Genomic DNA, 24,484 nt, shown 5'->3' with positions numbered 1-24,484 from the left:
TCTGTCCTGCTTTGGCTCAAATGCTCCAGGAGGCAACACCAGAGAATGACATAGAGATCAGAATCCAAAGAGATTGTTTTTGGTAACACTGCCTTAAATCCAGAACAACTGCACTGATGGAAAGCAAAATTAGGGTCAGATTCTCAGCTGGGGAAAAAGCTGGCAAAGCTCTGTGGACTTCAGTGGAGCTACACTGACTTTTATACCAGCTGATTCTTTCTAAACAAACTTTTGCCCTCTGGATATTGTTAAATGTATTTTACCTTGACTTTAAATCCAAGGTTACAAACAGTAAATCTCTTGCTTTTTCTCCCACTTGTCCCCTCTAGGTTTGCAGACCATTTTATATATTGAATTATCCTTTGAAGTGTTACGTGCTTTTTCATGAGCTTCAACTGTGGAATATGCCTAAAAATAAGAAATAGTTGAAGTCCTTGCAGGTCCCATCTGAACTTGCCTCCCCTGCTCTTTTTAGCATGATCACCCCCTGAGATATAAAACCTACTCGGAGGCACTGTACATTCCTACTCTAAAGAAACCAGGGATTTATTTGGCCTGTGATCTGAACGTTTAATAATTTCCACAGCTGAAAAGGGTAATTAATTGTTTGGACATATGGCCTCCTATTACTCTTTCAATTTGGGTCCAAAAGGCATTACATTATTATTCTTGTATTTTGGATCTAATCAGACAACTGAAAAGACAAATGAAATATCCACTGCCCTCTATGTTGTTGGCTAGGGGATAACAGAACATTATAGTACATTCTCAGCCTTCAGACACGTTTTATTCTTCTGAATCTGGTCTGATTTAAAAAAAAAAGTCTAATTTTGGCTCTAGGCAGACACGAAACAAAGTGACATCATTTATTTTTCTTTCCTTGGGACTAGCTATCAGAGACGTACAAACAAACAATTGTATCACAATTGTGTTAGCACAGCGAATGTCACTGTGTGTAGGGCTTTTAATAAACTCTCATGAGACTCTAGGATAAAGCAGTTAATGTTTTTAAAAAAGGATTTGGAAATAGAAAGGTGCAAGAAAAAAAAATCCCTGTTTTATGTTAGACCTTTGGCAGGACCTCCGTGGGGGTATGTCAATTAGTGGGAAGCGGTTTGAGATACAGTATGTTGAGACAGTTTGGTGTGGGTCTGTTTCTCCACTGTGGAATGCAGTGTAAATGAGTAAAATATATAAGATCTAGATAAACTTAAAAAGCCATCTCCGTTCTAGGCTGCAACTGTAACAGAGCATTGAAAACTTTTGGGAAGCATCGTAAGAAATACTGGCCAGATCTCTAGCTGGTGTAAATCGATGTCGTTCCACTAAAGTCACTGGAACTAAGCTGATTTATATCAGCTGAGGGTCAGGCCTGTGGTCTATAAGTCTCTGAAGTGTATTATTAATCATGCTTATTACAGTCATGCCTAAGAATTCACTAAGAATGGGCCCCCATTGTGCCAGGCACTGCACAAATACAGAGTAGCAGTCTCTGCCCCAAACAGCTTACAGTCTAAATAGACATGGCAGACATAGCAGGAGGGAAAGGGGTATACCACAGAGTGTACAACGTGATGGCAGCAAACATCATGTTTGTGCCACTGTGGTTGTTTTGTGGGTTTATATGGAGGACGTCCTATTGCTTCATCCCTAGCACACCTCCCCGTGCCGAGTTGTCCATCCTTCGGGGAGGAGACTTTGTGCTAAATTCTATTCTGTCACTTCTTCATGCCAAACGTCACTGAATCTCTCCCTGTTCACAGTATTTGTGGAGCTAAATGGTGCTGTGAGGGAATCGTGTTCCAGTGGCTAATATGAGGGTTTTCCAGGCTGTTGTGCTAATTTGTATGATTTTTTTGGACAAGGCCAAGAACCTATTCATGCCTCAATTTCTTGATCTGGGGAATGGTGATAGTGGTACTCGCTTACCTCATAAAGGTGCTGTGAAGATGTGTTAGTACAAAGTTTGAAGTGTCCGGGTGAAAGGTACTCGGTGCCCATGAAAGAATCTTGAGTTAGAATTTGGTCTTAAAAGTGCAAAGTATTTTCATGTTATGAAAAAAGATCTTGGCTTAAGTTTTCAAAAGGGACTACTTATTTTGGGGACTTCATGGTTTTGAGTGCTCAATGTCAGATACCTTAAAGGGGTGTGGATGCCCAGCACTTTCCAAAAATCTGGCTCCTGTAAGGTGAGTCAAGCTGAGCATCCAAAAATTTGAGATCCCTTAAACCACCAGTCGCTTTAGAAACTGGGTGGTGGGGGCCCAGTTTTGCTCTAACTTACGCTGGGGTGATTCTGTTAACTTTTTGGGAGTTGCACCTTGCTCTTGCACTGCTCTGTTTCATGAGAATCGTGCCTGTAGGCGCAATAGAGCTTTTAATTACGCTTTTCAATGAAGTGGCTTGCAGCAAGATGTACAACCCAGTAAAATAACCAAATTTCATCAGATGCAGCGGGAACTGCTGCTGGGAAGATTAAGCAGCATTATTCAGTCTTAAATGTGGATGTTATAATGACCAAGCCACTGTTTAAAATCTGGTTTGGGGCGGGATGCCTGGTAACAGTTTAGTTCATTCCTGTTAAGGATTTGCACATTATAAACTCCTCTTAAGCAATATGCACATATTAGTTAGAGCTTTGATCTGGCTTGTTAGGAGGAAGGTCTTTATCATGGGAGTTAGAAACTCAGAGTCGTGTTTTTATTATGTGCAGAACTTTTGACGTGGTCCCTAACTGAAGATCCTAACTGGATTTTATATCTTAGTATTGAGCAGTTTCTGTCCCTCCTCCCCCTTCTGTCAGTATTGTTCATTAGCTCAACACTGGGGGAAATTTCACATGTGTTCTAGATGAGACAGATGCTTAGTCCTGTTGAAAAGCACTTGTGGGTGGAAATTCGAACTGAACGCTATGAATAGAAATGTCAGGAAAAGGTGGTTAGGCAAAGCAAGGTCTCTGGAAAACGAAGCAGGATGCTAAAAAATAAAAACGCGTGCGCCACAATAGCAGGAAACGATAAAACCATTATTCCCCACCCATCACAAAAAAATGTGCTGCTGATTAAAGGGTTGTGGTTGAAAGAAGCCAAATATCTGTCACTCCAAGACTTGGAGAGGCCATCGGGCTTCTCATGAGCTAACTGATGGCAGCACAATTAAAAACACTCTGGATGTTATGCTACTTTTCCTCTGGGAACTTCAAAGTGCTTTACAGACATCGAACATAGCTTGGATCCTAAAACGTGTCGCCCCCTGGGGCCTAGATTCCTCACTGCTTTGCTCATTGTGTTATCGTTTACACTTGTGCAGTGTGGCTTCTGTGATCAGCCAAGAGTAGGTCTTGAAAGGAAAGATAGCCCAGTGGTTAGGGGAGCTAGCATAGGACATGGGAGACCCAGATACGTCTGCTCCACCACGGACCTTAGGTAAGTCACTTAGGGCTAGATTTTTAAGGCTATTTAGATGACTATGGGAGTTAGATGACTAAATATTTTTTTAAAAATCTGCCCCTTAGCCTCTCTGTGCTTCAATTCCCAATCTGTACAATGGGGATAATAGCATTGACCTGCCTCCCGGAGGTGGTGTGAAGATAAATATATTAAAGATTGTGAGGTACTCTGATACTATGGTAAAGGTGGCCACATAAGTACCAAAGGCCTTGTCTACACTATGGGGGGAGATCGATCTAAGTTACGCAACTTCAGCTACGTGAATAACGTAGCTGAAGTCGATGTATTTAGATCTACTTACCGCGGGGTCCACGCTATGCGATGTCGACTGGAAACGCTCTCCCGTCGACTTCCCTTGCGCTTCTAGTTCAGGTGGAGTACAGGAGTCGACGGGAGAGCAATCTGCGGTCAACTACTAAATCGACCGCCGATGCATTGATCGCTGCGTGTCGATCCCTGGTAAGTGTAGACAAGGCCTTAGAGAGACAAATCCCTGGAGCTAAGTTTATGAATTGGATGTAGGTGGTGTCTGAAAATAGCCTAGCACCATTATATGAATCCATGCTGTTGTGTAGAAGAATCATAGCAATGTAGGACTGCTATGGGATGGGACCTGGATGGGACCTCGATAGGCATCTAGTTCAGTCCCCTGCACTGAGGCAGGACTAAGTATTATCTAGACCATCCCTGACAAGTGTTTGTCTAACTTGTTCTTAAAAACCTCCAGTGACAGAGATTCCACAACCTCTCTTGATAATGTGCTTAACAACCTTTATAGTTAGGAAGTTTTTCCTAATGTCTGACCAAAATCCCCCTTGCTGCAATGTAAGCCCATTACTTCTTAACCTGTCCTCAGTGGCTAGGGAGAACAATTTACCACCTTTCTTTTTATAGCAACCTGTTCCTTAAGTGTTCTAGGATGTATTTCATCAGGGCCTGCCATGTAACTTGTCTACATAATTCATAGCTTGATATTTCTCTATTTTAGCCTCACATCCTACCCCACCTAAACTGGTATTCACTGTCTTAGGGTATGGCTACTCTTACAGCGCATGTGGTGGAAGATGCTCTCCCGCCAACATAACGCTGTGCACGTTATCTCTTACACTGGTGTCACGTATGTCTCTCAGGGGGGTAGAATATTCACATCCTTGAGCAATATGTGTCTTGCCGACATAGGCGGTAGTGTAGACATAGACTTAGTCCTCTGATCACTGCTAACCTTTTTGGTGAAAACCAAAACAAAAAAGGCATGTAACACTTTGGCCATTGCTGCATTTTTTTGTCATTGTCTTTCCCTCCTCATTGAGTAACGGGCCTACCCTGTCCTTGGTCTTCCTCTTGCTTCTAATGTATTTGTAAAAAGTTTTCTTGTTACCCTTTATGTCCATAGCTAGTTTAATCTCATTTTGGGCCTTGGCCCTTCTAATTTTGTCCCTACATGCTTGTGTTGTTTTGGTTTTTTTAATAGTCATCCTTTGTAATTTGACCTGGTTTCCACTTTTTGGATGCCTCTTTTTTGAGTGTCAGGTCATTGAAGATCTCCAGGTTAAGCTAGGTGGTCTCTTACCAAACTGCCTTTCCTATACATTGGGATGGTTTGCCCTTGTGCCCTCACTAAAGTCTCTTTTAAAAACTGCCATCTCTCCTAAACTCTTTTTCCCTTTAGACTTGCTTTCCCTGGGACCTTACCTACCAATTCTCCTGAGTGTGCTGAAGTCTGTCTTCTTGAAATCCGTTGTCTTTATTCTACCGTTTTCCCTTCTACCATTCCTTAGAATCAGGAATTCATCATTTCATGATCGCTTTCACCCACGCTGCCTTCCACCTTCAAATTTTCAACCAGTTCCTCCGTATCTGTGAGAATCTGAACAACCTCTCCCCTAATCTTTTTCTTCACCTTCTGCAATAAAAAGTTGTCTTCAGCACATTCCAAGAACGTGTTGGATAATCTATGCCCTGTTGTGTGGTTTCCTAATAGGTATTTGGATAGTTGAAGTCCCCCATCACCACCAACTCCTGTGCTTCATCCACCTATTCTTTCAGGTTAGGTAATCTGACTCGACACTAGACCTCTACCATGACATCACCTTTGTTTTTTACCTTTTGCCCAGAGACTTTTAACAAGTCTACCTTCCACCTCTAGCTCAGCCTCAGATGAATACATCGTTGATATACAAAGCAACTCTTCCCTTTTTTCCATGTCAGTCCTTCCTGAACAAGCTGTACCTTTCTACACCAATATTCCAGTCATGTGAATTATCCCAAGTCTCTGTGATGCCAATTATGTCAAAAGTGGGATTATTCACTAGTATTTCTAGCTCTTCCTGTTTTATTCCCCACACTTCTTGCATTAGTATACAAACATCTAAGATGTTCATTAGCTTTCCCCTCTGTATTTCCTCTCGTCTCTCCTTTGTCCCTGTTACGATTGCCCATGTTCTCCCCCACCAATTCTGACCCTTCTCACAGGTCTCCATGGTTTGGACTTACCTGTGGGCTTTTGTCTCCTGTCCCTGTAGAACCTAGTTTAAAGCCCACCTCACTAGGTTAGCCAGTCTCTATCCAAAGATACTTTCTCCTTCCTTGATAGGTGGATCCCATCTCCGCTCAGCAATCCTTCTTCTTGGAATAGCATCCTGTGGTTGAGGCCCTCCTGGTGACCACAGCCATGCATCCACCTTCAGGATGTGGCTGTCTCTGCCTGGGTCCTTACCCTTGATCAGAAGGATCAATGAGAACACCAGATGCACCTCCAGCTCCTTCACCATCACACCCAGAGCCCTGTAGTCACTTCTGATCTGCTTGGGGTCATACTCTACAGTATCACTAATGTAGTGCCCACATGGGAGAACAGCATGGGGTAGTAGTCAGAGGGCTGGATGATTCTTGGCAGTCCTTCTGTGATGGCACAGATGAATTGTTCCATTTCATACAGGGTGGAATGGTGTACAGTCATGCCTGTGGCATCTTGAAAACACAGCCAGAGATGTGATCAGATTAACATCCATGTCTTTGTGCAGAACTAGCCTTTCCATTCAGAGTGCACCAGTTACTTGAATAAAACTTCTTTTTTTTAAAGAAAGCCAACACTTCCCACTGCTGTGCAAAAGAAGATTGCATTAGCTGGCACTTTCCAGTCCAAATAGATTCAGGCTGTTTTTAGGAATGAATTTGCCCCTCCCTCTTCAAAGGACTTTATAAATATTGACTAACCCTCCCAAAGGCCCTGTGAGAGGGCGAAGCGTTGTTGGCCTCATTTTTCAGCTGGGGAAACTAAGGTGCAAAGTGTGTAAGGCCGTTTTCAGAAGTGGCCGCTAATTTTGGATGCCTCCCATTTTCTTTTCAGTGGGGGCAGGGAGGTGTCCAACTTGAGATGCTTAAGGGCCTGATTTCCCCCCCCCTCCCCCCCAGGGTTGCAGAGCACCTGCAGATCCTGTTGATTTAAGCAGTGGGGGTTGGGCTTTCTCAACTCTTCTAAAAATTAAAACCTAATTTTCGGTGTCTCCTCTTGAGATTTGGGGTAATATTTTCAGAAGAGCCCCATGTCCCATTGAAAGTCAGGGGGGTTTGGGCTTCTAGGTTGCTTAGTGCTCCTGAAAATTTTACCCTAGGTCATGTCCACACTACAGACCTTACAGCGGCACAGCTGTGCCACTAGAAGGACTCCCGTGAAGCCACTCTATGCCTGTGGGAGAGAGCTCTCCTGCCATCATAATTAATCCACCCCCAGCGAGCGGCAGTAGCTATGTTGGTGGGAGATGCTCTCCCACTAACAGAGCACTCTCCACAGCAGTGCTTTTGTCGGTGAACCTTATGTTGGGCAGAGGGGTGTTTTTTCACACCTCTAATTGACAAAAGTTTTGCCGACAAAAGTGCTAGTATAGGCAAAGCCTTGGTGATCACTTCTGCCTCTTTCTCCCCCCCATGCCTAGCTGTGAACTGGAGAGAATGCCAGGGTGCAGTGCAGGATGATTCATTAATCACTTTGAGAGCCATGGATGGACACCTAGCAGACAATGGGGCTCGGATCTTCAGAAGTGTCTCCTAAAGACCAGAATTTCTATGAGTTGGCTGGCACATACGATTTAAATCAGGCCGTTTACTTTGGTGCCTATATGAGAGATCTATGAGCCTGAGCACTTGAGAAAATCTATCCCTAAATAACTTGCCCAAGATCTAGGGACTCTGTGTTAGAGCCAGGACGTGGAACCAGAATATAACGCATTATGAGCTGAATGCTTTAAAAACAGACTGACGTATCCTTAATATCTTAGCATGTTATTTAACCCTTTGATCACTTTGTCTTTGAAAATTTTGATAGGGCTGGGGGAAAACAATGCAACTTGGTCAATTGCAAGTTTTGTTAAAAGGAACTTTAACTGATCGATGCCTTATTAAGTACATGGCAATATTTAACAAAGGGGCACGTTTGCCATCATAACTCAGTTGTCCTACTTGGATTTTCATGCGTGGTTATGTTTTCTTTTTTTCCCCCCACTGTAAATGGTTGTGTTTGAAATGTCCCTTCAGATCAGCTTCTCGTATTTTCTGCTTTCCCACTTTATGTAACACAGAGCTCTGTTATGGCTCTGCTCTGTCAGATACATTAATGTCTGTCATCTCTCCCCCCACAGCGTTCCACCATTGGTGCTTGGAGAACGCGCAACATTTCATCATGGCTAGATGCCAGCTCTGGCACATTAAAGCCACACAGATAAGCTAACAGTGGTTAGTGTTGTTGTCTCACTTTGGCTTATTGTCTGGTTTTAATCTTGAGCTGATTAATTTGTACCAGGAGGGAGAGAAGGGAGCGTGACAGAGACAGAAAGGCGACAGTGGATACGCGGGTGAAGGGGATGGCGGTCAGAATGTGTTGGGAGTAAGAACAGATGCACCTTGTAAGCTGCATAGAATGACCGAGAAGACCTGGGCAATTAAAGAGAATGTCTTAAGGGTTATGGTTGGGATTTTCAGAGCAGCTAGGTGCCTAAATCCCATTGATTTTCCATGGGAATTGGGTTTCTAGCTTGTTTGCCCAGGGGAAAAATATGCTTCAGATTCAGAGGCTTTTGAACACCCCAAGATCATAGGGGGAAAATACAAAGATTTGCTATAAACAAAAACAATGCGGAGTCTGGTGGCACCGTAAAGACTAAGTGGTTTTTTTACCCACGAAAGCTTATGCCCATATAAATCTGTTAGTCTTTATGGTGCCACCGGACTCCTCGTTGTTTTTGTGGATACAGACTAACATGGCTACTTCTCTGATGCTATAAACAAAAACACCATCATCTCTGAGCCAGCTCCTCAGCTGATGTAAAAAAGCATTGCCCTTTGACGTCAGCAGAGCTACACTGGGTTACAGCAGCTGGTGCTTTGTTTGATGTCTTCGTTTTGCCATAAGAAGAGAAGGAAAAGCATTTTTTTTTTTTAAGCAATTCAATCTTTTTAACTAGATGCTTATTCTCAATGCTGTAGATAAAAAGGACAAATTGATGGCTGGTAATACACCAGCCTAGAGTCTGGGGATCAGTGTTCTGGTCCCAAATTTGCCACTTATTGTGGGTGAAATTTCACCCCTGTGGATGGAGTCGTTACAAGGCCGACGCATCACTTAAGTCCTATTTAAGCCTTGTTTTGAGGTCTGAAGTGGTGCACATAGGCCCGTGCTAGCCCTCTGCACTAGGGCAAATTTCCTTCTTTGTGACCTTGGCAAGACACTTTGGGTGAAATCCTGGCCCCTTAGAAGTCAATGGACTCTCTTCACTCTTCACCTTTCTGCTGCAGTTTCCCCAGCTGTGCCTCACAAAAGTCACTCTCTCCATCTCAAGGGAGCAATTTTCTCAGACTCCTAAATTAGGGTGCTAAATCAGCCTGAGGGGTTGAATGCTCAAAAGGAGTTAGGCTCCTAGCTTCTATTTAGCCTCCTAGCTTCTTTTGAGCATTCAGCCCTAGGAGTTTTAAACAGATATCCGGGCACATATGTATATATTTAAGCACTTAAGCGTAGAATTGTGGTGGTGTTGCTCTTTTCATCAATGGTAAGAAGAGACTGGTCAGTTTCATTTTTGATTTTGGTCAGTTTCACCATTTGCTTCCCACACAGTAACCCAACACTATTGCATTTGGGGTTCCCAATTCTGCTTTGGAGAAGGTTAAAATTTAAATGCATGTAATGATTTCTGTTCATAGTGGACCACTTTTTGAGGTCCTTACCTTGGGTTTCCATTTACCTCACTGAAAATGGGCCTGAATAAGACCTGACTTACAAACAAGTAGGAACTTCATCCCAGATCCTGAAATTTTTGAGGCACCCAACTCCCATTGATTTCAGTAGGAGTTAAGCGCCGTCAATACCTTTGAGGATCTCAACCTTCAGGATTAGGGATGAAATTGACTCCGGTTCAGAGAGCCAGCACAAAGTCTATGCATCACTCAGGTCCTGTTTTGCAGGCAGTTTGTGTTTCACAGGGGAGAATTTCAACTTTAGTGCTTTAGGGCTGTGTCATCAGCCACTTTTTTCAACTTTGAGCTTAAACACAGTCGACAGCTTCCCCTTTAAAGATTAGAATTTGGCATTGTTTGTGTAGTAATAATGGAGACCAGGATGAAAACATCTGGGTCAGGGAAGGGAGAAAATCAAAGCAATAAACAAATGCAAAGTAAGGGGGTGATAACAGCATCTGCTGAGAGAGTTTCTTTTGAATCCATCCTGAAGTAGCTAAGCCACACACTGCTTTAGGAATTGAACATCTCATGCTTCCAAAACAAAGGAAAGAAACTAACAACAGTACAAGCAGCGGGGTTCCCACGAGACAAATTGTTCAGTAGGGTCAGAACGGGACGCTGCATTTCACATGTGAAGCTTCCAGGGTGATCTGCGAGACTGGGTTTTCTACATGTTCTAGTGGGTCAGGAGCCCTTGCATCCTGGTTTGCTAGCAGATAATACCCAAAGGTCAATGCGGGAAGCTAGGAGTGTGGGAAAAAGGGAGGAAGAGGCAGATGGATTTTCATAAACTTCTCTGTAGATATGTGAAGTATGGCAACCTTAAAGAAAAACCTTTTGTTTCCCTCCGTGCTAGCAAGTTCTGCGAGAGGCCTGGAAGTAAATCTTCCTGTTTGGATGCATGTGCACAACTCCCACTAGTGCTAATGAGAGTGAGGGGTCATCTGGCAAGAGACAATTGCAACTCACTAAACCAGGGACAGTGCCTAGTTCTTTCCTGTTTGATTCTGGTGTCTGACCCTGATATCTAAAAGACTTAGATGGACATAGGCTCATTGATACCAGCTGGAGCTTTGGCTCTTACATTTTCATTTTAAAGAACAGTTGAGGGAGCCCCTAGAGGCTGGGGGACTGGGCCATGACCTCACTGGTCTGGTTTTCAATTGGACATCTTCTCAAAAGCACAAAACATGCTGGGTCTCTCTCCTTCCCCACCAGTGTGGACACATTCAAGCTGCCTTGTACTATTATAGTTATACCTGCAGGGATGCCAATATAAGGCACCTTTATACCAGTATAACGGTGTGGCCAGTATGGCTGTATTGATTTCAACTACACCGCTACCTCGATATAACACGACCCAATATAACATGAATTCGGATATAACTTGGTAAAGCAATGCTCTGGGGGGGCGGGGCTGCACACTCCGGTGGATCAAAGCAAGTTCAATATAACGCGGTTAGTGTAATATTGAGGTAGAGGTGTATTTTGATAGAAAAGTCACACTGCTAACCAAAATAGTTACATCAGTACAAACCTGTGTGTAGGCTATGGGTAGGTCTGATTTTGAACCAAAACTGTAAGGGTAGATTTGAGTCTCCGCTCCCGTCCCCTACTGGAAATTCATTCAGAGTGGGTTCTAGATTTGTTTTCCACTCCGAGTTTGGAGCCTTTTTATTTCCTGCTGCATCTCTACAACAATCAGACCATCATGCGGTAGCCTGCAGTAAATTGCTGTTCGGTGCTAGCAATTCTCCACTGTGACAGAGGGCATAGTTTTTAATTGAGACCTTAAATAGAGGAAAGGGCACCATCCTAATAAACAGCCAACGGATCTGTCTCATCTGTGCCCTTTTGTTGCTGATGCCTGGCCGTAATGACCAGTTGTAACGCTGTGCTTGGTTGCAATATGTCTTGTCTGGCGTTGCTGTCTAATCTAAATCTATCCAGTGTTTATAATGTACCCATTACCATAGTCTCTGACTGCTATCATACCCATGTTACTATCACACTGTTTACTCTGTGTTATACCTCTTCCCCCCACCCTGTGTCTGTCTTGTCTGTTTAGATTGTAAGCTCTTTGGGGCCGAGTCCATCTACCACTCTGTGTTTGTGCAGGGCCTAGAGAAGAGGGACTGCATTCTCAGTTGGTCCTTAGGCATTGTGGTAATTAGCAATATGTGGTTTGCAAAGAAGCCTGAGATACTCTTGCAAAAGGGTTTATATTCTCTCGATGATGATGATCAACTGACAGCAGCTTTTCGATCTGAGTGCATAAACGGAGCAAGATTTGGTTTGCATGGTCTTAAACCATCAAAGGAAGCTGTACAAGATGCGTCAGCAACGCTGCTTCCACGCTAGATGTTCCTAATCCCTAGTGCTGACTTTCTCTCACAGATGTGCCACCATCTCCATTTTTATAGCCTTATTATAACCAGCTGTTCTTTGACTTTGTCAGAGATCAGATGGAGATTCTCCATCTCCCTCCCCCATTACTCATACTTGGACAGCACATGAAATAAGAGAGCGACAAAGTTCTGATTGGGACACCAGAGTCGATCCTTTGCGCCGGGATCTTACAGCTGTGTGGTGTTTAACCCTTTCAGGCCAGGAGGCAAGATTTCCTAATGATCCCTTTGTGCTCTAATTTGCACTTCTGTAGCCCTTTTCATCCAAGCATTCAACAATTTAAGCTTCTCAGCATCATGGCGTGTTAGGTGGTAACTGTGCCCTTTTTATTATTGTGCACACTGAGGTTCAGGAAGACTCCGACCAACATTTTAAGACTTGGGTGCCTAAAAGTAAAATGCCCAAATCCATATTCAGACACATAAATAAGTGGCCCAAGGAAGGGCAGTTTTGTGGGAAGGGCACTGGACTGGGACTCAGGAGATTATGGTGCAATTTCTGTCCCTTTCACGGACTTCCTCTGTGACCTGGGTCAATTAACTTCTTTGTGTCTCATTTCCCACTGTGCAATATGGGGACGCAATCTCACCAGGGCATTGGAGGTTACATTCTTAAATGTTCACGAGGTTTTCAGATATGGCGTAAGCTATTCAGAGTGGAAGCAGCTGGTTTTCACGACAGGTTGAGACCCACCGACTAATTTCACAAAAGGCTGCCGTTGACGTTGTCGTGGCTACGGTTCTAAGCTGGAGTTGAACTTGCGATGCGGAGGCAAACCGTTCTGCGTCACACCCTCCCGCCTTGCAGAATGACTTGCTACATCTAGCTGCAGGCACAACTTCATCTGAAGGGCACAAATATTGTAACCGTTAATTGCTGACAGTCACGTAGCCACCGTCACAAAAATGGAAGCGATGGCCAAAGCTTTTAATTCATGCAACAAAGACGGTTGCTTTACGTAATCTCCTTTACTTCCTGGAACACTCGCTCGTCTCAGGCAGTTTGGGGACATTGTTACTTATTCAGACGGCTGGCTGCGGCTAATGAGGCGTTCAGGGAAGCGACGCTGTTTCTGCCAAGCTGCTCATGTAAATTTTGGATGGTTTGCTTGGCTCTGAGTAAGAGCAAAGGGATGGTTTGTGATACGGCAAAGGCTAACAGGGCCTGAGGACTCAGTCTCTCATTTCAGCGGTTCCGTCACGATTTAGAGCCAAATGCTGGGCTGATTGCAACCCAGATATTTAACAATATAGTTAAAAATAAACTGCTCTGGTTTCTCTGCTGATAACTAAGCAGGTTTCATGTATTTCCCGCCCCCTCCCCTCCCACCCCGTTGGCCAATGTACAATCAGCCAAGCTCTCCTCCTTTCCCTAGCCCCAACACAAGTTCAATTTGTGACCTCTGAAGCCATGAGATTATACGTCTTTTTCTTCCCCCTTGAGCAGCTGCCCAGTCTTTCAGACTCTGGTTTTGTGGCCTTGTTCCATGCTTGTGTTTTTTCTCCAGGATGTGGAGCCCTCTGACTGCACGGTCCTCAGGGCTTGCTGACTCGAGAGAGAGTTCCTCTTAGTACTTACATTTTAAACAATTTTTGGAGGGGATATTAAACGTCATGCTTCAGGGTTTTAGGGTTTTTCACCTGTTGATCTCCGAGCTCTTTACAAAGGAGGGTAATATCATTATCCCAATTTTACAGACAGAGAAACTGAGGCACAGGGAGGGGAAGTGATTTGCCGGGTGGCCGAGCCAGGAATAGAATGCAGATCTCCTAGTTCACTGGACCATGCTGCCTGTACCTACGACATTGGTGTTAGTTCTAATCTGTCAAATTCCTAATGGCTCCAGACCTGCTTCCCTCCTTCACGTGATGCTGCTCCAGTTGCAATCAGTGGAGGCCCTAGAAATGGAGTACTCTCAGAAGAGGTGGTTGGCAGCACCTTCTCCTTGAAGGTGTTTAGAACTCGCCCCTTCTTCATCCACTGGAACCCAGATTTGCCAACTTCCCTGGCCATGCTGCAGAACCCACCTCGGGCGTTGAGGAGATGATGAACTGGGATGTAGGGGGGTTGTGTTGGAGTCATTATTGGTGGGCTAATATCAGAATATCGGCAGCTCAGACAGGGCTTTAATCTGAAATTTTTGCATTGACTGTTGTTTTTAACAGCTAGGTTATACAGCTGGTGCTAAAAAATCAATACAGTAGACTAGGGGCTCCTTTTCAGATTACACTCAGGCCTCCCTTGTGCATACATATTTGAGGTGAAGCTAACCATTGTGCCAAGAAAATTACAATGTCTACTGTGCACCACTTAAGCCCCACTTGAACCTTGGGCTGAAGGTGGACATAAGTGGTGCATAGATCTTGGCTGGGCCCCTCTGCACACGGGTAGCTATCACCCTGGATCTACAAATGGCACCTTAAAAGAAGTTCATTGAAGGGATGTGTGAATATATACAGATTGCTGTGGTCTCTGCACTGACTGCAGTATGCAAATTGGGGGTCTATCAGCAGGTTTTAAAGACAATTGTAGCCTTAGTTATTTTGGTGGATTTAAAGAAGAGCTGAACTGCTCGCTGGAAGCTTTGCTGCTCCCTCTTTTGGTGTTAACTGTGGGATTATGGTAGCAGCAAATTAGAGAATAGGTGCAGAAAGTGGATCTTTTAATATCTCATCTTTGTATTTAGACTGGAAACTCTTTAGGGTAGGGAGAGTCCTTTTTGTCTGTGTTTGTACAGTGCTGAACACAGTGGGGTCCTGGTCTGTAACTGGAGCCTCTGAGGTGTTATAATAATACAAAAATACATCCCAAACCTTTTGGGGTACCTTATCCAGCGTCTCATAGGGCACATAGTAGACAAAGATGTCCCTCAGTTTGACTGGAAAGCTACTCACTGATGCTCATGGGGGCGGGGCGGTATTGTCTGTCATTGTTTGTAACCCTAATAGGAAACGGGAGTAACTGTACATATAACTGCAATGGTTTGAATTTGCACTGGCTTTGAACTAGGAGTTTCATCTGCTCCATTCACATATACTTGCAGTGAAACACTCTAGTAACTGAATGATTTCCTCCTTTAGTTTTTGCTTGCAATCAAATGGCAGAGTGGGTTCTCGAACCCTGGGCTTTTGGAAACACACAGATCTTTTCAAACTCCAATTTTTCTTTAGAGGGGGGGAAAACATCCTGTTTCAGAGAGTCAGTGGAAAGTGCTATCTGTCTTGGATGGCTGCTAAAGGCCTTTGGACACACGTTCACGGGTGCAAATGTTTTATGTCTTTTCCAGTTGATCACGTAGTTCCGGAACCAGGAACCAGCTTGATCACGGCATTTGACCAGTGGCGAGAATGGGCGGATAGCAAGTCTTGCTGCGATTACTCTCTGCATGTGGATATCACGGAGTGGCATAAAGGGGTTCAGGAGGAGATGGAAGCCCTGGTGAAAGACCACGGTAAGTTTCGGGATCATTTAAATTGATATGTTTTCACTGATTCAAATGTATTCTTTTTTTATTTGTTTTGGTCAAATTAACGGCCAGATCAGAGTTCAGAATGGGGTCTGTTTTTGTTGTTGTTGGGGCTTGGTACATCAGGAGGCGGTGTTGTAGGGGGGCTGGAGAAGTAAGGTTAGTGTATAGGGTGGGAATGGAATCCAGTGTTGCTGTTCTGAATCCTTCCCTCTGGAGTGGCGTTTGGGCAGGGAGACTGCACTGACGGTGTGTAGGGGGTAAGATGTGACAGCTGGGGTGGTATTGCCCATGGCTGCCGTGGAGCGCTGCCCATGTCATTCAGAGCAAGGCATACCAGATCCTCAGATGGTCTAAACTAGCACAGCTGCATTGTCTTCAATGGAGATTTGGTGAGCTGCAGCAACAGAGGATCTGGACCTTCTCTGGAGATGGGCATCCCCGTAAAGGAGTGATAGCGACACTTTTTTGTAGGATGTCTCTCTCCCCGTTGGCCAGTGTCAGCAAGAGAGCTGTAAGTCATCCAGGGGAGATAGAGGCGGCCTGACTTTCCTTTCACTTGCAATGGTGCAAGTCCGGAGTAACTCCTGGAGTTAAACTACTATAAGCGAGAAAAGAATCTGGCTCAGGAAGAACAATCCTTCAATGGCCAGCGAAGGTAGGGGAGATGGATAAGATGATCGAATAGGTCTTTCCTATCTCCGATTTCCTTGACCTTTCATCCCTGGGCTGGAAGGATTTTCCATCCTGTTTATGGTTTAAAAAAAACACCACCAACAAACTTTTACATCCTAATGGTGGTTTTCCTACACGTCCTGGTTAAGAATTTTTATCATGTCATGTGCTATAGTGTGCAGGGGAGGGGAGGCCGATTTGCATGAATTGGAGAAATGCTCTGTTAGTAATTCCCCAGCCGTCTAGCAGGAGGGCTTGGGAAACCAGGCAGCCAGTACCCATTTTTCAGGTATTCTGCTTATTTTTTTGCTCAGCCTCCCACAAAGCTGAATCCAAAAGATTTATTCCTTTTTGGTGTTGAGTGGAGCCTTAAAGGCTTAGCTCTCCTCTCTGCCACAGGGTGGGTTCCATCATTCTTACTAGTGGAGTTATTAAATGCCACATGGCTAAGAAGATGGTGGACTTTAATTGTGATTTATTAAGCATTGTGTTGTTTCACAGCAGATTGAATTTATTTCTTTATTATTTCTGCTCTCTGGGGGAGCCCAGAGAGATCCACATCTTATTTCCAGGAGCATCTTCAGGCTCATCAGTTGTCCGGTCATACTCTGGTGTATTTCAGTACATTCTAAACTGTGGGATTGATTCTGTTCCCAGTGCAGTCAGTGAGAAACTCACATTGACTCCAGTGGGGGTAGGTCCATTGTCATGCATAGCGCACAGTCTAAGGGGCTGGTACGGCCAGGGGCTGTGCACCTTAACCTGATGTTGCATTTTCACGGGAGCTGAGGATGCTGCGCACTTCCCAGGAGGCACAAAAGGTCAGATCCTCAGGTGGTGTAAATTAGCATAGCTCCATTGATTTGATTGGCAATACCTTGATTTACTCCAGCCGAGGATCTGGCCCTCAGAGCCAAGAAGGATTTGGCCGTCCGTAGCAGACCGTTCCATTGAACAGATGCAAAATCAGTTCATTTTGATGGGAAGAGGTTAAAAGTTTCTTAAAGCCGGTCAATGTCTATCCTTGTTTCAATGGTGCATCTGGTCCACTCCGGCAGGAAGGGGAGAGTCCTCCTTACTCAAGACAGGTGGAATTTTACAGGGCCAGGACTGTCTTATTCTGTGGTTTCCAAACCGTATAGTCAGTTTTAGCTCTAAGAACCTTGTACTTGAGTCTCTTCTCACTCACACCTGTGTATTCCCATTAGCTTCACTGAAGTTGGAGTAAATCAGGAGGAACATGAGTGGCAGGAGAATCAGGCTCTTGAGCTGTTATGGCCAGACAGCCCATCTATTAATTTAACTTCTGTATGGATCACTTTGTTTATGTAACTTGTGGCTGGCTCACTTGTAACTTCAAGGTGGATGTTATCTATGCCTATTACTTGTACATCCTGGGCATTTTTCTTTGTTTTGTCTCTGCTAGGTGTGAATTCCTTCCTGGTTTACATGGCCTTCAAAGATCACTTCCAGCTAACAGATTCTCAGGTAGGAGGGCTTTACATTTACAAGTGATGCTTTAGCCACACACAAGTTTTTGGGCTCAATAGAGGAATAACTGGATGACATTTAATGGTCTGTGCTACACAGGAGGTCAGACTGGATGGTCTAATAGTCCTTTCTGGCCTTAAACTCTATGAATCTATGTTCTATGCCTGTATCAATGACTCAGGTTGTGCCGTCAGCTGGGATTGAACCGGAGGCCTCTGGATCTAAAAGCAAGAGCTTCTCCTGATGGAGGTAAAAGAGCAGCGCTGAAAGTCTCTCTCCATTGAAGTCAATGGCAAAATGCGCATTGATTTCAGCGAGGCCACGATTTTATCCCAGGCCCTTTAATTTGGAGGCAGGACCAGACTCATAAACCTCTCTATGTGGTCTAGCCATTAGAGGGAGACACACTGGTTAGCATGCATTACACACACTATTCTGGGACCTAGTGCCTGATTTTAACTGGGAAAGCACTTCTTGGTTTTACTATTGGAATCACCAGGACCTTAAGAGAAAATTCCCTGTGGCAATTCTATCTGCACTCGTCAGTCATTGGCTATGTTTCATTGTTGGGATGTACAAACTGCAGAAGGTTTTACTTCCAAATGTGATGTGATGGAGATTTTCCTCAGTGTCGGAAGTTTGCTTTGAATTGAATAAGAGGTGACAGAAAAATTGGTCTCTTTTATCTAAGAACATGGTCAAAATTTTCAAAAGTGGTCACGGATTTTGTGAGCCCCATCTTTGGATGCTCAGCGTGAGCCGCAATGCACCTCATTGTCAGAGGGGCAGAGCTCCAGCAACTCCCATCAATGCAGTGGGAGTTGTGGGCGCTGATCAGCTTTGAGAATCAGGGCCAGTGCTTTGCAAGTTGGGCACCCATGACGTGAGGCACTAAAGATGCCACTTTTGAAAATTTGGGCCCTTAGAACTTCTACTGATGATGCCCTGGAGAACCTACCAATTCCTGTTTTATGCTCCATTATAATAATAATAATAATAATTAATAATACTACCTCTTATATCGTGCTGCTCATCTGTGAGTCTCAAAGTGCTTTAGAAAGGAGGCCGTTATTGTTATCCCCATTTTACAGATGGGGAAACTGAGGCACAGAGAGGTGAAGTGAGTTGCCCAGGGCTCCTCAGCAAATCAATGGCCGAGGCAGGAACTGAACCAACTCTGAGTCCCAGTCTACTGCCTTATCTTTTATGGCAAGCTAAAGAGAGCTTGTCTGTCTCGGTCGCTTTCCTTTTGTTTCGGTTTTACATAACAGTTTAAGCTAAAGGACATTTAAGCTACTGGAGTATTTGTAAGACCAAAAGGTATATATCAAATGGTGTCCTGTCTTTCTCCTAGATATATGAGGTCCTGAGCGTAATCCGTGATATAGGTGCCATAGCTCAAGTTCATGCTGAGAACGGTGACATCATTGCTGAGGTATCTTATCTGTTTGCTCTGTGGAATTTTAGCGGCATTATGCTGTCAGGTGTTCAAACGCCAAATCCCTCTCTTAAAACCTTCAGCAGGAAATCACTAAGACAAGTCAAGGCACTGTATCAAGTAGCATAGACATTTCCATATAGAAAGCAGAGCTGTACTTCAAGATTACAGCCCCTCTAGCTCACAGTAAGAGAACAACAATGCCTCAGGTTTATATATATATATATATATGTGTGTGTGTGTGTGTGTGTGTGTGTGTGTGTGTGTGTGTATATTTTTTTTAATGGAGATATCCTATCTCCTAGAACTGGAAGGGACCTTGAAAGGTCATTGAGTCCAGCCCCCTGCCTTCACTAGCAGGACCAAGTACTGATTTTGCACCTTCAAGGACTGAACTCTCAACCCTGGGTTTAGCAGGCCAATGCTCAAACCACTGAGCTATCCCTCACTCTATATATCTATATAGATATATAGAAATAGAGGGTTTTATTCCATAACAGTTGCAAGCTATACATAAATCTCTTCACCCATCACTGAAATACAGCCATCTCTGGGATGGAAGGCGGCCACTGTGTATATTAATATTACACAGCACTTTAGGACTGGAAGTGAAGAAACATTTACTATATGTTTTGTACAGCACCTAGCACAACCGGACTTGGTTGGCCTCTAGGGACTATTGCAATAGAAATATAATAAATAAATAAATAATTGGGTCCTGAGGCTGAGGTCACACTTATTTTACACGTCATGCCTAGATCACGCAACTTGGAGTTGCATAGGTTTTCAGTGCGTAGACTGATAGTTTTGGGGGAAGTTTCTTTTGTTCTTTCAAATCTGCAACTTGCAGGGCTGTGAAGTGAAATCAGAGGAAAGGTTGGCATGACAACACTGCGAATGAAATGGCCAGGGTTTGCAGAGCTCTGGTAATTACCCAGACACTGGGAGTTAGTCTGAACACTGGTTCTACTACTCCTGCCTTTGTGAATGTACCGTGGGATATCTAGAGAGCACAGATGACAGGGATCTCAGTTTTACATCTCTTCCAAATCTCTCCAGCTCCTGGAATTAGAAATGACATTGTTTTGAGCCATCTTCTTGTTTTTTCCTGCCTTAGGAGCAGCAAAGGATCCTGGACCTGGGAATCACAGGCCCTGAAGGGCATGTACTGAGTAGACCTGAAGAGGTGAGGACGTTACACATTTTCACTTAATTCCCTCTATTCTGGGTCATGTCATATACTGCCTCATGCCTCGATTAATGTGGCCATGAATATGGTTCACATCATGTGCCCTAGGAAATATTGGCTTCACAGACAGATGGGAGGAAGGGAAGAGAGGATATTGTGGCTGGAAATTCGTGTTTGCTTGTTCTGTCCGTGCAATAAATACTAGATAATGATGATGACCATTATATTTTATTTGAATTACTGTAGCGCTTATGACAAAGATATTTCTGTCGTGTCAGATGTCCAGAGACCTCAAGCTGAAGACCCTTATAAGTATCATTAGCCCCATCTTACAGCCTTGGGCTATTCTACACTGGGGGGGAGGAGGGTCGACCTAAGATACGCAACTTCAGCTACATGAATAGCGTAGCCGAAGTCAGCGTATCTTAGGTCGATTTACCTGGCCGTGAGGACGGCAGCGAGTCGACCGCTGCCTCTCCCCCGTCGACTCCACTTCCACCTCTCGCCGCGGTGGAGTTCCGGAGTCGACGGCAGAGCGATCAAGGATTGATTTTATCGCGTCTACACTAGATGCGATCAATCAATCCCCGATAGATCGATCACTACCCGCCTATCCGGTGGGTAGTGTAGACTTACCCTTGGTAACTGGGAAGCAGAAAGTGAGCATTTTTGAAATTTGGAGCGTAACGTTAGGTAGCCAACTTGAAATGCCCTGGCCTCGTTAGCAGAAGCACTGCAAGCCCATGACGACTTCTCAAGTCAATGGGAGTCGTGGATGCTCAGCAACTCTGAAAATCAGGCCTGTGGTGCCTCAAACTGGGAGGCCCAGATTAGGGGACACTCATTGGCCTGAGATCCTTGCCCAAGGTCACACAGCGGGGGCTGTAGATGATGAAGGACTCAGATTACGTGACTCATGACTCTCTCTGGTTCAGCCACTGGATTGTGCTTCCTCAAAATGTCACGGTAGTCCCCAAGGAATCCTCTGTATACTGGAACCTCTTCCCTCCTGGAACATGCTCATTTTCATTAAAAGCTGAGCTATAACTGGAATTGCTATCTGCAGCTTGCAAAGTGAAACTATTCAGATCTTTCCTTCTGGCCCTGATTTTGAACCCCTTATTCTGATTTTACTTAGGCCAAATCCTGGGTTTCTTGCATATTTTAAACCTCAGCAAATTCCCATTAACTCAGGAGCTTTGTCTGAATAAAGGTTTCTGGATCTGACTCTGCATTGGATTTTCACTTTAGCTGAGTTCTCTGTGCTCCAAACCTTCAAGTTGTTGTTAATTGTTTACTTGGTCCTTGTTTGGGCAAAACTTCTTTAGAAGTCAGTGGGAATTTGTACACAGGGACAAAGTTCTATCTATCTGAGGTATTTATATTCTTGTGAGATAGGGAAGTGCTAAGGCTCCTGTTTACACATGGGAAACTTAGGCATAGAGAGAGACCAAGTGACTTGACCAAGGTCAGACAGGAAGTTTGTGGTGGAGTTGGGACTTAGGCTAGTGTCCTAATCATTGGACCATCCTTCCTCTCCCATTGATTGCGCTGGGATTAGATGCCCACGTCACACTGACATTCGGTGGGAGGTGGATAGCTAAATCCCTTAGGGTCCTTTTGAAAATTGTTGCGTAAGTAACAACACAGGATTTGGTCCTAAATTCTGTTCCCACTGTATTGTACTCCTCTGGGCTGGACATTGCACCATGGAATCTTGGCTCTGTGAGGGCCGTCCTTTCTGTACAAGGAGATTCTGATTGTTCCTCCAAAGTCTCAGGGCTTTGCTAAGGGTGCCAGATGTGGTGCTGCTGAAAGCCCAGTGGGTGAGATCATTTTCACAGCTCCCCCCTTTTTTATTTACTTCCCGTCAACTTTGTTCAGTCAAGCAGCATCCAAAGGCATTTTCGTGCCAGCCATAAATCTTTCAGTTTCAAATGCTGTTGCGGGTTGAGAGGAACAATGCCCGGCGGAGTGGAACACAAATCCTCTCCTTTTTTCCCCTATTGTTGGCTCTGGGGATGGGGACTGTTTCCTGGATGCTGTGCGCAAACATCTGCATCCAAATTTCCCATCCACCCTGGTATTCCTTGACATATTTTCCTGATTGCATAAGGAAAACAATAACAGATGGTGGCATTGGAGGAAAACTGCATGACACTTGGGCTCAAACTGCTGAGCACCCTCCAGTCCCGTTGACTTCAAACAGAAAAGAGGATGCCCAGCATCATGGAGGATTAGCTCAGTCTTTCGAAGTGCATCCTGAGCAGGAATCAGACTCTGATGTAATGGATGGGGCCGTTCCCTTATTTGGCTTGTTTGTTACATCTCCCTCCTGCAGTTTGAATTAGATGCACAGACGCTCGTTCTTCCTTCAGCGTAATTAGGATACATTGCATGTGATGCTGCTGCCTAAAATGAGAATCAGCCCAAGTCATAGAGAGCCACCTTTTCACTTGAGGTCAGCTGCTTTAATGCAGTTAATGGTGCCTTGGCCATGTGCTGCTCCCTTGCAAGCCCAATAACAACAGAGCTTTAGTGAAGGGCCTGATCCTGAAAGGGGCAGTGGAGCTGAAGTTTCCATTGAATTGAAGGGGCTCAACATCCAACAGGCCTAATTCCTGCAAGATGTAACTATCTGGTGGCAGGGCTGTCAGCTCTAGAATTGACTTCTCCCACCAGCTTACCAGAGCCTGCAGTGTTCAAGGCCAGTCCCTTTCTCCGGTGTGGGCATTAAGGGGATGGGTTGCTGTTTATTTTGTTGGGTGTCCTTTTTCCTATTGGATGAAATTTTAGGGCTTAAGTGATGCATTGGCATTGTGTTGGCCCTCTGCACAAGGGTGAATTTCACTGGTATGCCTATGATTGAATAAAGAAACTGACTAAAATGTGTAGTAATGCATAATAAGAGCAATCAATTCTCATGCGTCAGGGTGTATTGCCTGCAAGGGTCAGGAAGGAATTTTCTCCCATGTACAGCACTTAATGACTGGTGGATCATTTATGGGGAAACATGCTTTTCTCCAACGCCTCAGGTATTTCCAGAGGAAGGATAGAAGGACGTGATGTTAGATCGTAAAGTGCTCAAGGCAGGGACCATCTCGGTGCAGTGCTGAGCACACTGAACCAATAACGATAATATTCGGCATGTGATCTGTCCTTGTACAGAAAAATCCTGTGGGTGAAATTGTCATTGCGGTTCCAGCTTCTGTAAATCAAGTAAAGGGATCAGAGCACTGTGAAAGCTGTAAACCCTGGATCCAACCTGGGGAGGAACTGAGAAAACCCCCCAGTGCCGGGGGCAGGGTAGGAAGAAGCTGGGAGCGGGACTGGACCAGCGATGGGGATTTTAGATGCTGCAGAGCAGCCTGTGTGCCTGGAGGCTCTAAATTGGAGCAGCTCTCGAGGCTGCCCCAGTTTATGGCAATCCAATCCAGTCCTGACAGCACCTGGAATCTAAATGGCTTAAAGCCACCAAACCCACTCCTTTGAGTTCCCCGCACCCTCTGCTCTTAAGAAAACAAAGTTGTAACTGGGTGAGTCGGAAGAGCTGGCCACGCTAAGCCGAGCTTGTTCTTACGTACAGCTGGCTTTATTTTTTAGGTGGAGGCCGAAGCAGTGAACCGGGCAATAACCATCGCCAACCAGACCAACTGCCCTCTGTACATCACCAAGGTGATGAGCAAAAGTGCCGCAGATGTTATTGCTCAGGCCAGGAAAAAGGGTAAGTTATTCATAGATGGAAAAGTCCTATGAGATCATCCAGCCTGTCTCCCTGCCAAGCCGGGATTGTTCGCTGAAGGACATTTTTCTAGTATTGTCCAGGTTGGGGTTTAAATGTCCCAAACAACTGGCTCTGTATCACTTCCCATGGGACGCCTGATAGGCTGTCTGGAAGTTTTTCCTGATCTTCAGCCCAAATGTTCTCTCTCTGAATATTTATCCCATTACCCTCAGTAATTTCCTCCATTAGACAGTTATTAGGTGCCCTGCCTTTAATCATTTAGTCATATTACACAAAGCTCTTTCCTTGTAACTCACTCCTTCCAACTCCCCCGTCTTTCTTTTGTACGGCTCCCTTCTACACCCAGAAATAAACAATATTCCAGGGGCAGCTACAACAGAGAGAAGTATTC

The 24,484-nt window shown here is 44.6% G+C and overlaps 1 protein-coding gene across 5 annotated transcripts in view; it reads left to right on the top strand.

The window, feature by feature from the left end:
- The window catches only part of DPYSL2 (dihydropyrimidinase like 2), a 96,978-nt gene that overhangs the window by 39,647 nt on the left and 32,847 nt on the right, over positions 1 to 24,484 (top strand). For all 5 annotated transcript variants that reach the window (XM_034761811.1, XM_034761813.1, XM_034761815.1 and 2 more), the window contains exons 4-8: positions 15,376 to 15,540; positions 17,657 to 17,718; positions 19,076 to 19,156; positions 20,277 to 20,345; positions 23,952 to 24,072. In XM_034761811.1, coding sequence (XP_034617702.1) covers positions 15,376 to 15,540; positions 17,657 to 17,718; positions 19,076 to 19,156; positions 20,277 to 20,345; positions 23,952 to 24,072 — 498 coding nt within the window. The remainder of the gene's footprint in view (positions 1 to 15,375; positions 15,541 to 17,656; positions 17,719 to 19,075; positions 19,157 to 20,276; positions 20,346 to 23,951; positions 24,073 to 24,484) is intronic.

Source organism: Trachemys scripta, chromosome 2, assembly GCF_013100865.1.
Source record: "Trachemys scripta elegans isolate TJP31775 chromosome 2, CAS_Tse_1.0, whole genome shotgun sequence".
Lineage (NCBI taxonomy): Eukaryota > Metazoa > Chordata > Testudines > Emydidae > Trachemys > Trachemys scripta.
Note: the sequence above shows the minus strand (reverse complement) of the source record. Positions and strands in the feature narration are given on the sequence as shown.